Source organism: Siniperca chuatsi, linkage group LG14, assembly GCF_020085105.1.
Source record: "Siniperca chuatsi isolate FFG_IHB_CAS linkage group LG14, ASM2008510v1, whole genome shotgun sequence".
Lineage (NCBI taxonomy): Eukaryota > Metazoa > Chordata > Actinopteri > Centrarchiformes > Sinipercidae > Siniperca > Siniperca chuatsi.
In genome coordinates this window covers 12545644-12562558 of record NC_058055.1, presented here as the reverse complement: position 1 = coordinate 12562558, position 16915 = coordinate 12545644, and the positions used below count along the sequence as shown (strand labels likewise).

The 16915-nt window shown below is 39.7% G+C and overlaps 2 protein-coding genes across 2 annotated transcripts in view; both read left to right on the top strand.

The window, feature by feature from the left end:
- Positions 1–8413, top strand: part of ppp3ca (protein phosphatase 3, catalytic subunit, alpha isozyme) — a 28614-nt gene extending 20201 nt beyond the window's left edge. The window contains exons 9-14 of the mRNA XM_044223645.1: positions 925–1050; positions 1558–1635; positions 2052–2136; positions 2350–2447; positions 3513–3563; positions 5398–8413. Of these exons, the coding sequence (XP_044079580.1) occupies positions 925–1050; positions 1558–1635; positions 2052–2136; positions 2350–2447; positions 3513–3563; positions 5398–5576 (617 nt within the window). The 3' untranslated portion in view covers positions 5577–8413. The remainder of the gene's footprint in view (positions 1–924; positions 1051–1557; positions 1636–2051; positions 2137–2349; positions 2448–3512; positions 3564–5397) is intronic.
- On the top strand, positions 8363–16860 carry dnajc18 (DnaJ (Hsp40) homolog, subfamily C, member 18). The gene is made up of 8 exons (XM_044223646.1): positions 8363–10503; positions 11502–11670; positions 12029–12174; positions 12985–13191; positions 13422–13534; positions 13873–13982; positions 14101–14273; positions 14896–16860. The coding sequence occupies exons 1-8, from the start codon at positions 10377–10379 to the stop codon at positions 15018–15020; spliced, it is 1170 nt and encodes a 389-aa protein (XP_044079581.1). The 5' UTR covers positions 8363–10376; the 3' UTR covers positions 15021–16860.
- Positions 16861–16915: the final 55 nt, after the last annotated feature.

Genomic DNA, 16915 nt, shown 5'->3' with positions numbered 1-16915 from the left:
GAGCATATACGAAACATTGTTGTGTATATGGCTATGACAGTATGCGATGGAAAGATCCTGCACAGTGTGCGCTATAAAACAAAATGACAGTTTGTGTAATGTGCAGTCTACCATTGCTCTGAATGTTTTTTGTTACATAAGTATAGATTTGTATACCACATTATAACTTTTCCTTTAAGCAAAAACATCACATTCTATAAACATTTCTTACAGTAGCAGTAACAGTAGCCTGGGGCAGGCTATTAACTAAAAATGTACCTGCTTTGGTCATTCAGAGTGTGAATGTAGCTACAACAGTGGCTTATTTAAGTTAAATGGCACTAAGGACTACAAGTTAGATTGAAAAGAGAAATATGTCAAATAAGCCACAGCATCATTGCTGAGATTGAGTTGTAGTTAAGGTATGTTAAGTTTGTTGTCATTTAATCATTCTCATCACAAGTGCTCCGTTCTTCAGTTATTATGCTTTGGCAAACACTAGGTGTGTATGCAAGTGTTTGTATGTGCCTCTGCATAATATGCCATGAAAGGACTGACACTGCCGTATTGTAATGATGTATCGCCTATATCGAATACTTACTTTCATGTACTTGTCAGTGTTCTCTTTATCTTGCAGAAAGGCTTCATTTATCTCAACTTCATCGTATACTTAATGATGTTTCATGGGCCGAGCAGCAACAAGACAGACTCTGGCTCTCTAGAACTCTAATCCTTGAGTTTATCAGATACAACAATGATTGTCTGGATCAGGAAATCTAGATTTACTTACTATTGTTTAGTCTGCTGAGCAGATCACTTTATTCTACTTTATATGATTATACTTAACTACTTTTTGTATGTATGTAAGATACATCATCGGGTTATAAGACTCTGCAAGATTTAAGTGGAAAATATTACTCTACTGTCTCTCTTCTGCTTCCCCAGCTGCTGTACTGAAATATGAAAATAATGTCATGAACATCCGACAGTTCAACTGCTCACCCCATCCCTACTGGCTGCCCAACTTCATGGATGTCTTCACCTGGTCTCTTCCATTTGTTGGAGAGAAAGGTATTAAAGGTCCAGTATGTTACATTTAGGAGGAACTATTGGCAGAAATGGAATATAATATTTATGTTTTCATTAGTGTATAATCACCTGAAAATAAGAATCATTGTGTTTTCGTTACCTTAGAATAAGTCGTTTTTATCTACAGAGGGAGCGGGTCCCCTTCCACGGAGGTCGCCATGTTGCTCCGGCATGTTTCTACAGTAGCCCAGAACGGACAAACCAAATACTGGCTCTAGATAGGGCCATTCGCGAGTTTCGCGACCACTGTAGTCTCTCCTACACGCTTAGAAGAGGAGGGTGATGCGAGCGGTATTCAAATGGTTGCAAACTGTAATTTCACCACTAGATGCCACTAAATCCTACACACTGGACCTTTAACAGTTTCTAGAGCAAAGTCTTCTGATATATGTCAGGTGTTTTTAATACAACACCATGTCCTAATCTGTGATCTCCGTGGCTTATTGCTCAATGATTTTATCTCTTTCCTACACTCTATTTCTTCCCCAGTCACAGAAATGCTGGTGAATGTGCTGAGCATCTGCTCTGATGATGAACTCATGAATGATGAAGATGAAATCTTTGATGGTAAGAAGTTTTGTAAATAATGATTTAATAATTAATTATTTGTATTCATCATTAGTGCATCGTGGGTTCAATTCAGACTCCATACACTGAACTAGGTCTTTCATGGAATGAGATCTGCACACTTGAGCTGTTGACATCAGAACTATTCACACTCAGGATTTTGGGCTTTTAGGCCAAATTTGTTTGAAAGTTTGGTTTTTTTATCTCACCAACAGGCGTGGTAGAAAATCAGGCGTTAAATTATTCTTTCACATGTGCTAAATACTGACTTAAATTCAGTGTTACAGGACATGTTGTAAATTGTCACTTGATCTTGATATGTTAATTACATAAACCTTGAAAAGTATAGTAGTATAGTTTCTCATGCATCTATTGTATCAGAGAAGCCTATAATGACAGCATATATTTCTTTGCAGCCAATGCAGCTGCAGCACGCAAGGAGGTGATCAGAAACAAGATCCGTGCTATTGGCAAAATGGCCAAAATGTTCTCAGTTCTCAGGTAGACTTTATGTTTGTGTGTGTGAATGTAAGTATAAGGGTATATTTTCAAAATTTGAAACTGTATTAGGTCTTTGTGTGTGTATATGTGTGTAGAGTGAGTGTGTGTCCAATGTTCACTGTTGTCAAAGTGGGGGCATAAAGTTTATTTTCCCAGTTTGATCAGGGTTCAGTGAAGTTTTCTGACCTGTTTGCCTGTCTGTGTTTCCTGCAGAGAGGAGAGTGAAAATGTGTTGACGCTTAAGGGCCTGACGCCCACTGGCATGCTGCCAAGCGGGGTTCTCTCTGGAGGCAGACAGACACTGCAGAGTGGTAAGTAAAAAAGGCACAGCATAAGCCTTTTCTCTATCCTTTACTCCATCTTTTTGTTTAATTTCTTCATCACCATTCTTTGTCCTGCCGTCAGTCTTACCTCTCTCTTTCCCTCTCTCCTTCTCTGTCTTTAATGTAGAGCAGCCAGCAAGCTTTGTTTTTAGCATCTTAGTGATGCTCTGGTCACATTTAAGTTACGAAAGAAGAACCTAATGTTACAGACCCAACCAGTTTTTCGATATTTCTGTCTACAGTAACACATTACAGCAGTCACATAATATAATGTAACACCTGCATCACAATGTTTACTAGAACTTGTTGCTACTTCTGCATCATAGATCCCATTATAGTACCAGACAAAGATGGAAGTCCCTCCCAGATCCATGTCTTGACAATATAATTTTCTTCACCAGCCTTTATCTCAGCACTCCACCAGTTGGCATGAACTGCATTCAGCTGAAGGCTGCAAAGAGCTGTAGACTTCAATGTTGCTTCACAATGGGAATGGCAGAACAAGCAACCGCAAAGAGCCATTTGATTCAGTGTTGAAATCTTGCTTATTTTGAAATCAAGGTTTTAGCTATCTCTAACCCAATCATTGTGCTTCTGCTCAAAACCTGGGTGGGATCCATGATTTTTTGTCACTGCCGGTGTGCTGACAGCAAGAACACCCTTTAGCTAACAGAAAACTGCAAATATTTAACACTGACTTCAAAATGTTTGAAATTGTAAAATCCTTCTAAAATATTTAGTGCAAGTCAAGAACAAGTCATTTCTGTCTTTTTATTTAAAATCTATTACAGTCTCAACTCAACCTGTTACTCTTTATGTCTCAATATCTCCAGTCACTCTCTCTCTCTCTATGGATCTATCTCGATGCTATTCTATACTGACACTAATTCTCTCAGTATTAATGCATGGCACTCCTCTGAGTTGGGCTGCATTGCCAGTTAACATGTATACTGTATGTCATCTGGCCTAACATAAGCCGGCTTTTCGCTGGGGCTGCATTTTACATTTGCATGGCTTCATCAGGAGTAACGTGCTCCCCTCCTCCCCCCTCAGCCACCATTGAAGCCATTGAAGCCATCGAGCCACAAGATGAGGACGGAGAAGGTAAACCTGTGACCCCTGTTCCGCCCCTCTCAACAAATTGTCATTGTTTCCTGCTACAGAGGCCACTGACAGTTCATGCACACAACAGCTCACACAATAATAACTCCATCAAGCAACATTTCACAGGACAGCTTGATGCTGGTATGGCTGGCACTTTACTTTGCAGTACAGTTGATTAAAACATAAATCCAAACAGATGATTGGATTTAAAATTTTAGAGAGACAGGATCCATTTAGAACTGATAAAGATATTTTATAAAAGACCAGGAGTTGAAATGAGATAGATGGTTATTTGTAATTTTTTTTTAAAATTTGTTTTCTAATGGGTGCCTGAGTGGTGAAGAGGCAAAACATCTCACAATTGGCAATATTTGCAGGGTGGGAAGCTGGTGAGGGATCATGTTCTTGTCACTGTTTGGTCGAGGCACATATACTAAGGGGGGATGGAACTGAGGAGAACATGAATTGATGCACACTTAATACACTCCTGTTCCTTGCGAACAGATGAAAAGAAGTCCCAGGTTCCTGCATATGTATCAATCTACTCCTCGCTCTCACCCCCACCCACTGTCTACACCAACATAGAGAGGCTTAGCACCAACAATGACTGTAGCACACATTTGGAATTGGTCATTACAAACTGGGAGAAAAAGAGGACAAATGCTAAATAAAAAAGGAATAGCTTTTTAAGGCATGTTCATGATTAAATAAAACACTGCAAAGTCAAGTGCTGCTAAGAGATGCATGACTAAAATTACTTCATTGTTTTGGGTTTGGCTTGTAAATGGCCTCCATCTGGTTCTGAAAAGTGTTGCATGCACAAGAACAAGAAACAGACCAGAGCATCAACATGAAATATGCATCCTGAAGCCTCAGTTCCTCGTGATATCTCTGAGGTAATCAATACTCACTAACCAAGAAGCTTCAGACAGCAATTTACAGCACTAGCACAAATATGTATTTTTTTATTTACATGTATATCTTATTTGAAATCAGTAGCAGGATGGTAGAAATGTGCATTGATTGTTTAGAAATGTGTGTGGTGTTTTTTTTACAATGAGGGTAAGTTAATTGAGTCTTAGTTGGCTGCATTTTTGCAACCATATGTGTTTGGATCATTAAAATGTATTGGAAAAGCTTTGAGTCACAATGATACAGGACTTTGTGGACTTCTTTCTTCCTTAATTTGATGTGTTTTCTTTTGTAACTTGATACGGGTGGGACATGTAAAGTGAGGGACTGTGTAAAAACAACAGGATATCATTTGAGGGACGGGCAGTTTTACTTGGTGAAAGACTCAGACCAATTCTACATGTCAACCTGCATCACCTATTGGAAAGTAAGCAGTAAGCAGTTTATACATGCAGATGGCATGTCCATGTTGCCCACTAAAAACTCTGAAGAAGCTGCTTTCCTTTTAACACTTGCACCACCTGCAGGCAAGGACTCTTACAACTAAAATGTTTACTTTTTTATAGTGTTTGTGTGTGGTACAAAGTGTTACAGCTGGTGCAAGTGTCACAAGGAATCTTTAAAAGTGTCAAACTGCAGCAGCTTCTACTTTGTCGTGTCACTAATGTCAGAGATATGCAGAGATAAATGAATAGCATATTTAACATTTAGTACATTCATCAGTTATTGAAATAGGCTCCTTTGTTGCTAATTAAGGTTGACCCACTAAACATATGTCTTTTTTGGTTATAATGCCTGGGAAATCCCAACAGCATTTGATATTTTTGGGGAAATACACAATATGAGATGATAGTAGGAATATTCTGAGGTTGTGCCATTACAAGGTGAGCCTGATCCCTTTATGTGCATTCTCTCTTTTCAGCTATCCGTGGGTTTTCCCCCCAGCACAAGATCACCAGCTTTGAGGAGGCTAAGGGTCTAGACCGCATCAACGAGCGCATGCCACCTCGCAAGGATGGGGTGAACCATGTGGGTCACTCCATGGGAAAGATGAATATGTCAGAGGCAAACGGCACGGATGACAACAGCAACATCCAGTGATGTGCTGTCTGAGCCTCAGAACCGTGCCGCTGTTGCTTTGTGCAGCAAGACATTGCCAAATCGGGAATTCAGGCCTCAGAACATAGAAATAAACCAGGCCCACAGACAGAATATGAAATCTGCAGCAAATCTAAAACGGGCGAAAAGGTCATTTTTTTCATGACAGTATGTCATCGCACAGTTGGGGGAGGGGGGGCTGGGGTTCACAGCAGAGGGCGGGGATAAGGAGAGGCCAGCAGGCTGCAGCTTGACTGAAAAAGTGTGGTTGAAAGTTATTTCTGCCTGTTGTAGCCCTTTCTCAGTTCAATTACAGACTGAATTGTTTGCGGTTGTGTTGTTCTGAGTGCTGACAAATGTCTGCTCCTTCATTACAGGGCCTGACATAACTGCAGTATCCATGCCATACAAATCATTTTACTGTTTCATAAAGTGTTTATTATGAATCACTCACAAATTCACTTCATGAGGAAAATTCATCTTGTTATTGCTAATATTAACAAGTCACGCCACTTTGTGAGAAATTAAGCAAAAAGAAAGGAAGCAAAATGTGAACCTCTTAAAACTTGTAGTACAATCTCACCAGTGGACTTAAATTTATTGATTGACCTTGTTGTAAGATGCCTCATGCTGCGAGGGAAAGAGGACAGGGTGCTCACCTGTGCTCACAGCTCTAGCCTAACCACCAAAGCTACTGCCGTCTGAGATCAAATTCCATCTTGGGTATATCTCAGTACTCTCCAGGTCTGCTCCTTTCCTCACCTCCCTCCTTATCAGTCATCTCCTAGCAAGAAGTAACTTGGAGGGGATGAGGGAAGAAAGGGAGGGGATGAAAGGAGCATTCCACTGCTTACTGTAGGCACCTCAACATCACAGATTAAACCAAGATTTAACATTTGAAAATAGGTGAATCTCAAACGGTTATATTTTTATCTAGACCATTCTTAAAATGATTTTCTTCCTCTCCATTAAATGTTTAAGTAGTTCACATCAGAGAAGCATTTGATCAAGCTGTACCTCACACATCATGCAATTCACTTTCTGGAAAGTATACACTTCAGCATCCCCTGCTAAAGGAAGCTTTGGATCTGGGTTTTCTCATCTGTCCTCCATTACTATGACTGGCAACAAAGTGGCATTAACACCAGTTTCTGGATCACAGAAGAAAAGAGAAGAAGTGATTTTGAACTTTGGGACTGGCCCTGCTGTCACACACTACCTGATTATATCTGCTGCTTGTTGCTAAAGAAAAAGTAAAATAATATGTGCTGTCACTCATTAGCACTGTTTGCATTTTTTTTGCTGTGCTGCAAATTAAGTGAGATTTCATGCCTTAGAGCTACACAAAGTACTATATCAGAGTGAGAAGGAAATTCTACAAATTTGTGAACGCATACAATTGAAATATGTTTTGTTTAAAGAGTATTTAACAACCACACACACCACTGTGTCATTAGGAATAAGCAGGCTTCGATCCAGCCTGAAATTTATTTAACGGATTTGAAGAATGTATCCTGACCAGAACTCAGTTAATTAATGCTACTTTTGAGAACAAATGTAAAAAAATGTTTTAAAAAAATCACTAAAACTGATCTTAGATGAAATTAAAGTTGTCAGAAGTACTTCCTTCAGGATAACTGAGCACAGTGTAGACCAGGCATTTGGTTTATGAATTCATCCATACTGCATCTAAGTGTGTTCATCATATATAATTTCTTGTTTTTCTATCAATTTTTCTAACCTTATCTAATTTTACTGTGGAGTACAGTGGAGAAATAGGCCGAGAAAATCTTCACTGACAAGTGCACCCACACTGTGATTCAAATAAATCATGTCTAAATATTGTGTCAAAATACTTTGATGAAAAGTCCATTTGTAACCTCAAATGCCATGTTGCACTGAAGAGAAAAGAAACAAAATATAAACAGGAAACATTCTGGTTCTTTCAAAATACATAATTTGGGGAAGCCGATACCAGTGAAGCCCCAACCTCAAGCGACACATACTATCACATAAATTTCTAGAATTTCCTTTCATACATTAATATTTTTTCTACTCTATATTTCATCTTTCTATTAATGATAAAGGTATGTGGATTAAGGATGGACAAGAAGTGATTTTTAACACAGCATCTATGGTACTGAACGCATCAATGCATGCAATTAAGTTCCTAATTGTTATGTGAGATTATAATTGTGATAGTTGTGTTTCAAATAGTAAACTTGAATTCTTTTATTTTTGAATTATATTTGTTTTATTTGTCTTGTTTTATAAATTTTATAAATAGGCTTCCTTTGATTGTTTTTGTCCATTTTTTTCATTCTGTTATTTATTACCACTGCTTTTAATTTTATATTGATTTATTGTATGCAGAGATGCCCTTATAAGGTGTTAAGCCTTGTGTTTATTTTTTTTTCGGTTGTACTGATGTACAGAAAATGTTCTATAGTGTGAATGAATATAATCTCAGTGAAAAGCAACTTTCAGGCTGCCAAAGCATGATAGCATGGTTTTCAGATGTAAATGAATTGGACACAAAGAAAATCATGTGTCGCACTTAAGTTTAACAGGAAACATTGTATTCTGGTTATATTTACTGCTGATATTATTATTGTTACAATTTAGCTTATGGTTATTTTCCTTCCTCTGTTTCTGGTTCTTGTATGGTCTACATGCATATTTCAACAAACAAATATAATGGATTTTATCTTGCAACATTTTTTATTATCTATGGAAATATGTTTTCGCATTTGACTTCCTAAATGATACACACATTGTAAGCATGCCCTATGGGACAAATCACATTTTTTACTCTTGAATAAAATATGCATGAACAAAAATGTGTTGCATAACTAATTTTAACTTTCACCCTGACTTACATCCAGATACAACCCCCTGTCTTACTCGTGTACAATGCAGCCGACCAAGACTATTTACTAGCTTAAAGTAATTTTTGTATCAGAATCATTCCACTAGTGTCTTACATCTAGCTAAATCTACCTTAATGTCCTGTCGAAATGTGCCTAATCATGTCAATGGCCAATTGTTAGAGACGTAAACAGTCTGTCATGTCATATGATGTTACCATAATTCATATCAGCTAATTATGCAGTTTTGTTGGTTGTTTTTGTTTTCACTAGGCTATTTAAGATTACATTTTAAAATAATAATTCCAAAATATCCATTGCATCCTGGCTGTCTTCTCATTCTGCCACTGCAGTCAAAAGCAGCAATGTGCCACTAGATGGCTAAAATAAAAATCACCCACCAACAAATCTTAGGTCCATTTTGTATATTATTCTCCATCATACACAATTGAATGCATCACAAGCAAGTATCGGGGGTACGGATTTGATCAGGGATGCTGGAAGTCAGTCAGAGTTGGGGGTGCTGAGAGAAAGTCTGTTTAATCACGTCATACAAAATGCTGCGCGACATTCATGGTTTTTGCATTAATGTGAATGGCCAGGATCATTTATTTCTAATGCAGGGCTATCTAACAAACAGCCCATTCAACCAGCGATGGAGCCGTTCATATGAGACAGCTGTCACTCTGTTTGCTGTTAACAGAGTGACAGCTGTTAACAGAGACTCAAGTCTGCAGTGTAGTTCATACACTGATAAACCTGAGTATTATACAGTTACATCAGGCTTCATGATCAAATGATCAGTTTCCACTTCTGCCTACATGTATGACTCTCTCTCTCAGGGAGAGAACAGCACCTTTAAACATTAAATTAGTAAATCTATAACCAAATCACACATCCTGTTGTACCAATGGCCTATATGTGTCACTGTACAGTGGCAGTAAGTGCATTCACCTTATGTAGCCTCTCTGGGTCTGTCTGACCATGTGCCCTGACGTCTTTGGTTACTTTGATTCACCTGGGACACTCTAAACGCCCTAAAACACCTCAATGTGTTGCATGTGATAGATCCGACCTGCCTTGCCTTGGTTGGCAATGAGGTGTATTATAGACTATTAATGATAACCAACGGACAAAAAACAAAGTCAAACCTCTTTCCTACCACAAATAGGCTACTAGTGCACTACGCATATAAATCCCAGTAAAAAAGGAGAAAGTCGTTATGAGTTTAACTGATGTTTTTATTATGCCTGATTTTAGAGGGTGCTGCAGCCCCCTCTTCGAGCCCCCTCAGCACCCCTACTTCCCTCGTCCATGAGTTTAATGAAAGACCCTGAATGCAGCATCACTGTACACCTGCTGATGTTACTCAACCTTCAGGGTTTTCTAAGTACTGTTAGGTAATAGACAGGAAAAGCAATGGGACAGGATAATAACTAATTACCCAACGTGCTAACAAACAGGCAACCAAGCAAATAACATTTTGACTAAATATCAACTGAGGTTTTCTACAGATTTCAGCGATCACTCCACAGGATATGACGTCGCCCTGTCCTGCCTCCACCTCTCGTCCATCACAGCTCAGGGGAGTCTAGTTTAATTGAACACCGTGGCCCTTTAAAATCGCTAAAACACAGACAGCAAAAACAGTCAATTTTCCAGACTTTCAGCTTTAAAAATGGCACAGCTGCAGGCCTGTTTGCAGCCTGACAACAGCCGCCATCGTCTGCGAATCGGATACTGCGAAGGACTTTGAGTGACTGCAGGCTTGCACCTAGCTAACGTTGCGCAGCTGTCTGAAACCAAAGCTAATCGGCTATCTAACGTTAGCTGTAGCGGCTCGCCAGGCCTTGCCATATGATATTGACGCACATTACACAGGGACAAACCTCTACAGACAGCGATTGGATCAGCAAAATCACCCCGTACCGTTGAAATGGATAAAGACGAAGCAGACCGGCTGATAGAGAAGGCGAAGCTGTGTTTACGGTCAGGACGGAAAGATCGGGCGCTGCAGCTGTTATATGAAGCCCAGAATATTTACCCCAGCACCCGGGCCAGAGGTAAAATTAGCTGACGCACATTCTGCAAAGGCAGTCAACTGGCTAACTTATCCCAGTGTATTAGCTAACTATAGAAAATGTATTTTCAGATTGCAGGATGGGTGCGCAGAATTTCTATTTTCAGATGGGGACAAAAGTGAGCTATCTAACTTTAATACTTTATGTCAGCTCAGGCTGCATGCTGAAATTTAGGGCTGTTCAGGGCTCCCTTCCCCCTTACAGATCATAGACTCTGAGGCAATCTGACTGTCTCCAGTTAGTTTACCTTTCCTAATTGCTTTTGCAGTACTGGCATCCTAACCAGGATAATTAAGTTGTCATAGATTACTCATAGCTCTTTGAACACAGCGTGCACGAGGCAGTTAAACGCCACAGGGTCCATCTTACAGCAGTTTGTATTAAATTGCACGTGTTCAAGGAATGAAAAACTTTTGATGCAGTCAATAACACTACTGGTATACAAATGGGTGACAAGTGAAAGGAAAAATCTGAATAAATGAGTGGAGAAACATGAGCAAATGCTTTCAGACAGAACACAAGGAGTCACTGAATGGTCTGAGTATGACGATGTGAATCAAATACTATGGCCTTCAACTTCACCAGGTCTTAACACCTATGGGAGATTTTGGAGCAATGTGTTTGTGCTCTCCACCACCACCATCAAAACACCAAATAAGGTGCCTTGGAAGAATGGTGTTCATCCCCCTAACAGAGTTTCAGAGCTATTTAGACTATTCTATGTCAAGGAGCGTTGAAGCTGTTCTGGAGGCTTGTGGTGGCCAAACACCTTACTAAGATATGTCATGTTGGTTTTTCCTTTTGAACTTGGTGCTCATCTGTATGTTTAGGACCTGCCATGTAGATTTTTGTTGACCATAATTTCCATTGTGATTTTGACTGAAGCCAATACTTCTCTTGTTTAAGGTTTCACCATGGTCTTTCCCTATTTACACCTGAACTGTCAGTTGACCTCTCTGACTCTGTGTTCTTGTTTGCAGTGTTGATAGATGCCATAGTAAGGAATGGAGGCACTGCTGCTCCAGAGGCGAACCACGTGCCCCCGCCAACGGGCTGGAGAGATGAGGACATTGGAAACAATGAAAAAAGTAACGCGAGTGGTGATGAAAAGAAGAGCTACACCGAGGAGCAACGCCAGGGTGTTCTCAGGTGCACAGTGACTCTTGACTCTTTTACATTTGTTATGCAGCAACAGACTGGCCGCTGACATTGTTCTTTACCATATAACTTTGGCTCTGTTACATGTTCTGAGTAACCTGGCTATTGGTCATACACATTGGTCATACGGGTTGTCCTGAGTTACAGTATAATGCTTACTCGTGTCTTGGCATGTAGATGTAACACTGACTGTTGGATGGAGCTTTCTGTAAATGTACGTTACTAACTATTGTGTGAACAGTATACACCCTGAATAACATTATATGAGTTTGAGAGAGACAGAGTACCTCTTTTATCATAAAAGTTCACGCTTGTGTTTTTTGACATCCATTATGCTTTGTTGTTACAGGATAAAGAATTGCAAGGACTTTTATGAAATCCTGGGTGTTTCCAAAAATGCCAGCGATGAAGATTTGAAGAAGATGTATAGGAAGTTGGCTCTCAAGTTTCACCCTGACAAGAACTTTGCTCCAGGAGCCACAGATGCTTTCAAAGGTATGAGTTTTGGCAGGAGAACTCACAAGCTGCTTTTTTCCCCCTGTGAGATACAATGGTGACGGTATATTTTTATTGTCATTGTGTCTAAAAGAAATCCTTTTTATGGGACTGATTTGAACTGTATTGCTGAGCACTGCTCTTGCATAATGACGAGCCGCTACTGATCCAAAGGAAGGAAGTTTATCTCAATTCCAACCAAAGTCAGAAGTCATGGTCAGTTCAAGAACAACACCCTCGCACTGTTAGTGTCTTGTTTAAACAAACTTCAGCAGGGCAGAGGTTTGGCGCTGGGTCCTCCAGTTTTACCAGTTTTAATTAAGTTCAGAAATTCTTTGTTGACCTGTTTGTATTCATTTATGGCAGGGGTTTTCAAACTGTGAGGCGCACAGCAGCAGTAATGGCTGTGACACACAGCTCATGAAGGCAATTTAGGTACGTTAAAACCCAGAGCGTCCAATTGCGTCAAAAATAGTACTCCTTCTCTGAGTCATAACTCAAATCTGAACACACAGACAGGAAATCAGAGAACGTTCTTTGTAACCCCAGAACTTAAGAATCAGCACGTTAAGTTTTCTTCAGTATCAAAGTAATCCAGTGATAGTTGTCTGCACATCCATGGGTACATATGAACTTCTAATAGCTAATTCAGCATAATGGTACCAATTTGCCAAAATGTAAACAAACATAGGCTAAAAAATGAGAGCCACAGCTAGCTAATTGAATCCATATATATCGAAGCATATTATTATATTTTTGCTTTGGGCTTATGTTTTGCCACAATCAAATGTTTCCCCCCACTCCCAACAGCAATAGGCAATGCATATGCAGTGCTGAGCAATCCAGAGAAGAGGCAGCAGTATGATCAATATGGAGATCAATCTACAGCTTCAAATGCACCCCAACACTCCAGCCACAGTCGCCATGGATATTACCGAAGCTTCCACCGAGACTTTGAGGCCGACATTTCCCCCGAGGAACTCTTCAACATCTTCTTTGGAGGAAGGTTTCCCACAGGTGAGCGGTTGTTTATGAGCATCTGGTTGGGTGAAGTATTCTGTCAACAATGACTGCAGTTACATGAGCTCCACAGACAGTATGGGGGGAAAAAAGAAGGTTTTTGCACAAGAAGACCAAAGCCACTACAAGGTCACTATTTAATGTGGCATTGTAGCATCAAATAAATCCATAAACTAATTTTGGTGGGTCATTTGGAAGATGCTATAGAACTGTGTGTGTCTCTACAGGAAATATCCACGTGTACACCAACCAGGGAGCCTCCTACTCTCAGTTCTATCAGCCTCGTCGTCGACGTGCTTATGAGAGGCGCGAGGAGGTGGTGGAGGACAACCAGAGTCAGGTCAGTGACTCACAAAACACAAAGACATGTCCCTGTTAAACAACCACAGTATTATGTTGTGATCTTCTTGTGGAGATAAGTCTGTATTCTAACATCATTAACATGCAGTGGAGAACCATAGTAAAATGAGACTTTTGGGGATGCATTTATAACATGGCTGCAGCCCCTCCAGTGACTGTTTCCCAAAATGATTGATTTCATGTCTGAAGTGCCTTTATTGTGTTGGAAGATCGTGGTTTGCTTCAAAGACACAAAAGTACTGTGCTGGCATGAGTACAGTATATCCTACATACAGTATTATATGCTTTGTAATCTGTGCTGATTTTATCTTCCCACAGAACACCTTCACAGCGTTCCTGCAGCTTCTCCCCGTGCTGGTGCTAATCCTCATATCAGTGTTTACTCAGATGATGGCCACTAACCCGCCCTACAGTCTCTTCTATAAGCCGTGAGTCTGTCGTACCGTCAGCCTTACTACAGTGCCATTTTAGCAGATCCCTGGGTTCCACCATGGTTGACATCGCAGTTTCACTGGATACATTTTTATTTTGTGTTTGGGTTTTAAGGGCCATGGGGCTGGTGGTGTCCAGGGAAACGCAGCACATGGGTGTACCATACTATGTGGATAAAAGTTTTGAGAAGGAATACCGTGGCGCAGCGCTGGAGGAACTAGAGAAAACCATTGAGAGCGACTATATCGAACACCTGCAGAGCAGCTGCTGGAAAGAGAAACAGCAAAGTAAGCGAGCAGCTCATTTGGCTTAGACGGGGAGTCTGTTTTAGTTACGTGCCGGTATAACTATAACTTCGATAAAGCTCAGCTCTTGATTTATATAAAATCTTTTATATAAAAAAGGAATAGTGCAACAAGTTGGGAAATATGCTTATTCACTTGCTGGTGGAGTTAGATGAAAAGATTGATACTACTCTCATATCTGTACATTGCTACAGATATGAGAGTACAGGCTACAGCCAGCAGCCTCCACTGGTTGCCTGTCAATTGGTCCTACCAGAGAAATAGTCCAGCACATAGCACCACCCCCCTGTGAGTGAATTGTTTTCACAGAATTTTTTAAGCAAACAAGATATTACGATTTGTGATGTTTAAGGGCGCTGGCAGGTGGAATTTGTAACTGCTGGACAGTGCCAGGCTAGCTGTTTTCACCTGTTTCCAGTCTTTATGCTAAGCTAAGCTAACCGGCTGTCGGCTGTAGCTTCAAATTTACCGTACAGACATGAGTGGTATCAATCTTTTTCCTCTACTCTCAGAAAGCAAATAAGTGTATTTCCCAAAACATGTAAAAACCTATTATAAAAAGTTGTGATACATCTTTCTTTTGTCATTCTGTTCTCCTTTTCAGAATCAGACTTGGCAAATCTGGGACAACTGTACCGAGATGAACGCTTAAAGCAGAAGGCAGAGTCGATGAGGCTGGACAACTGTGAGAAACTGCATCGATTGGTGGGGCGTCAGAGAGGCAAATGAGGACTGTTTGAGAGGAGAACACGTTTCTTTAGAGACTTTACAATAACACATTTTATTGATGTGTGTAATTTATCCAATCTGGCCACTTTGTAAAGAAATCTCTTTTAGGTACAGCGCAGTCAGTGGGAGATTATGCCGCTGGAAACAATGTGCCTTCTCTCCTATTTGATGGTAAAAAATAGAGTTGCATGTTAGCTGCCACCCCTGGCTGTTGTGGTAGCAGCATCACGTGCAAACTCACTGTGGCAGTGTGATGTCTCAGAGCCTTTAAACTTTCTTATAGAAATGGCATGACATATGGAGTCTCCCTTTGGGGTGATGAAGGCAGGTATATGTTCACACATACATGTTTTATTTGTTTTAGGTTTTGTGGTTTACCTGTATTTATTTTCTTGAATGTTTGTGTGTCAACGTTGACATTTTAGGTGTATTTATTTAATAGTTTATAGAGTGAATGTTACTATTTTTGTTTTCTGTAGGAAGTAATTAAGTACAGTGACTTAAATAATACTGTAGACTTTGGACAAATCTGAGCTTCTGTACTGTGAAATAACAGAGGACCTTTTTATTTAATATTTAAAACATAGACAAATCAGACATTAGAAAGGACATCTATACTGTGGTTAATCTGTCAATTTGACCTCTGGCACTGTAGCAATAGGAGGCACAGTAGAGTACAATTTTACAAGACATGACCACAGTTTTCTTTTCTTAATGTGCTTATTATAAAAGGTTGTACTTGCCAAAAAATGAGCTGTCTCCTACAGTAGAGCTTCCCGCTCCCTGCACTACTGCTTGCGTAGCCGTTTATTGCATTGGTCATTGAGCTTCTGCCATTGAGGAACCAGTGTTTTTGCTGCAGGCATATGTTTGAGCTGGAAGTGTGAGAAATGACTGTTGTGTATTGTAAAAAAGAGGCCATATTTTTGAAGAAGATCTTTTGATTTGTCACAAGCAGGGAGTCCACTTCAACCAAAAAGACCATTCACAGCCCCGCACAGTGTTCTGGTGCACCTGGTAGATGTGGGAAGCTCAATTGTGAGCAATATCTGTAAGGTTGCCGGGGCTGACATGGCATACCTTCTTTTCTTAAATCATGCACAAGCTTAAATAATTTTGTTCTCAGAAAAATGCTTTTCGGCCAATATTTAAAAAAAAAAAAGTTTTATAAACCCTGCTTTTTTTTTTTTTTTTTTAAGTTATACTGATCTTTTCTGGGGGCAAAAAAGAAGACATTGTTTTGACATTGTGTTGACATTTAGTTTTAAAAATCTCATCTTAAACAGAATTATCAATTTTTAAATATTCTAAAAAATATCTGTGGACATGAGCCACTTTCGTCCACCAGAATTGTGACTTCTACTTGTCAGGTCTCGTCATGAATAGGACACTAACTTTGTGGAGTTGTTTAAGTTTAATTGTTTATACCAACCTCCAATCATTGAAACCCTATACAGACATTGATACTTGTTGCTGTGCACTAAGACTGCCAAACTGCCTTAGCTGTTCTCATACTTGTGAAATATTCAGGTTCATCTCAAGCATTTTTAAGTTAATATTTAATCCTATGTTCCATATTGTTACTGATGCATGCAACCTAGTTAGTGTTTTATTAGTTACATATTTATTTTGTGCGAACACATCTTCATGACTAATGACTACACTAAATGATTAGAGTATTCAGATCCACACTGTAACTCACAAACATGTAAAACCTTTACTGTGATACACAAATATCAGGTTTTGGTGTCAGTCAGCGTGGCAGTACACTTGAGCAACACTGCAGAATTCAGATTTCAGCCACAAATACCAGAAACATTAAAGATGTAACCAGAACATGTTTAGGCCTGTCTGACTCGTTCATTTGTGATTTGATGGCGGTTCGAGTCTTTGAT

Bases quoted from the DNA above. Each gene is read 5' to 3' on its own strand.
- dnajc18 (XM_044223646.1), top strand. From the start codon at position 10,377: ATGGATAAAGACGAAGCAGACCGGCTGATAGAGAAGGCGAAGCTGTGT. The intron at 10,504-11,501 runs GTAAAATTAGCT...TCTTGTTTGCAG, and splicing joins CCCCAGCACCCGGGCCAGAG to TGTTGATAGATGCCATAGTA. The intron at 13,192-13,421 runs GTGAGCGGTTGT...GTGTCTCTACAG, and splicing joins TGGAGGAAGGTTTCCCACAG to GAAATATCCACGTGTACACC.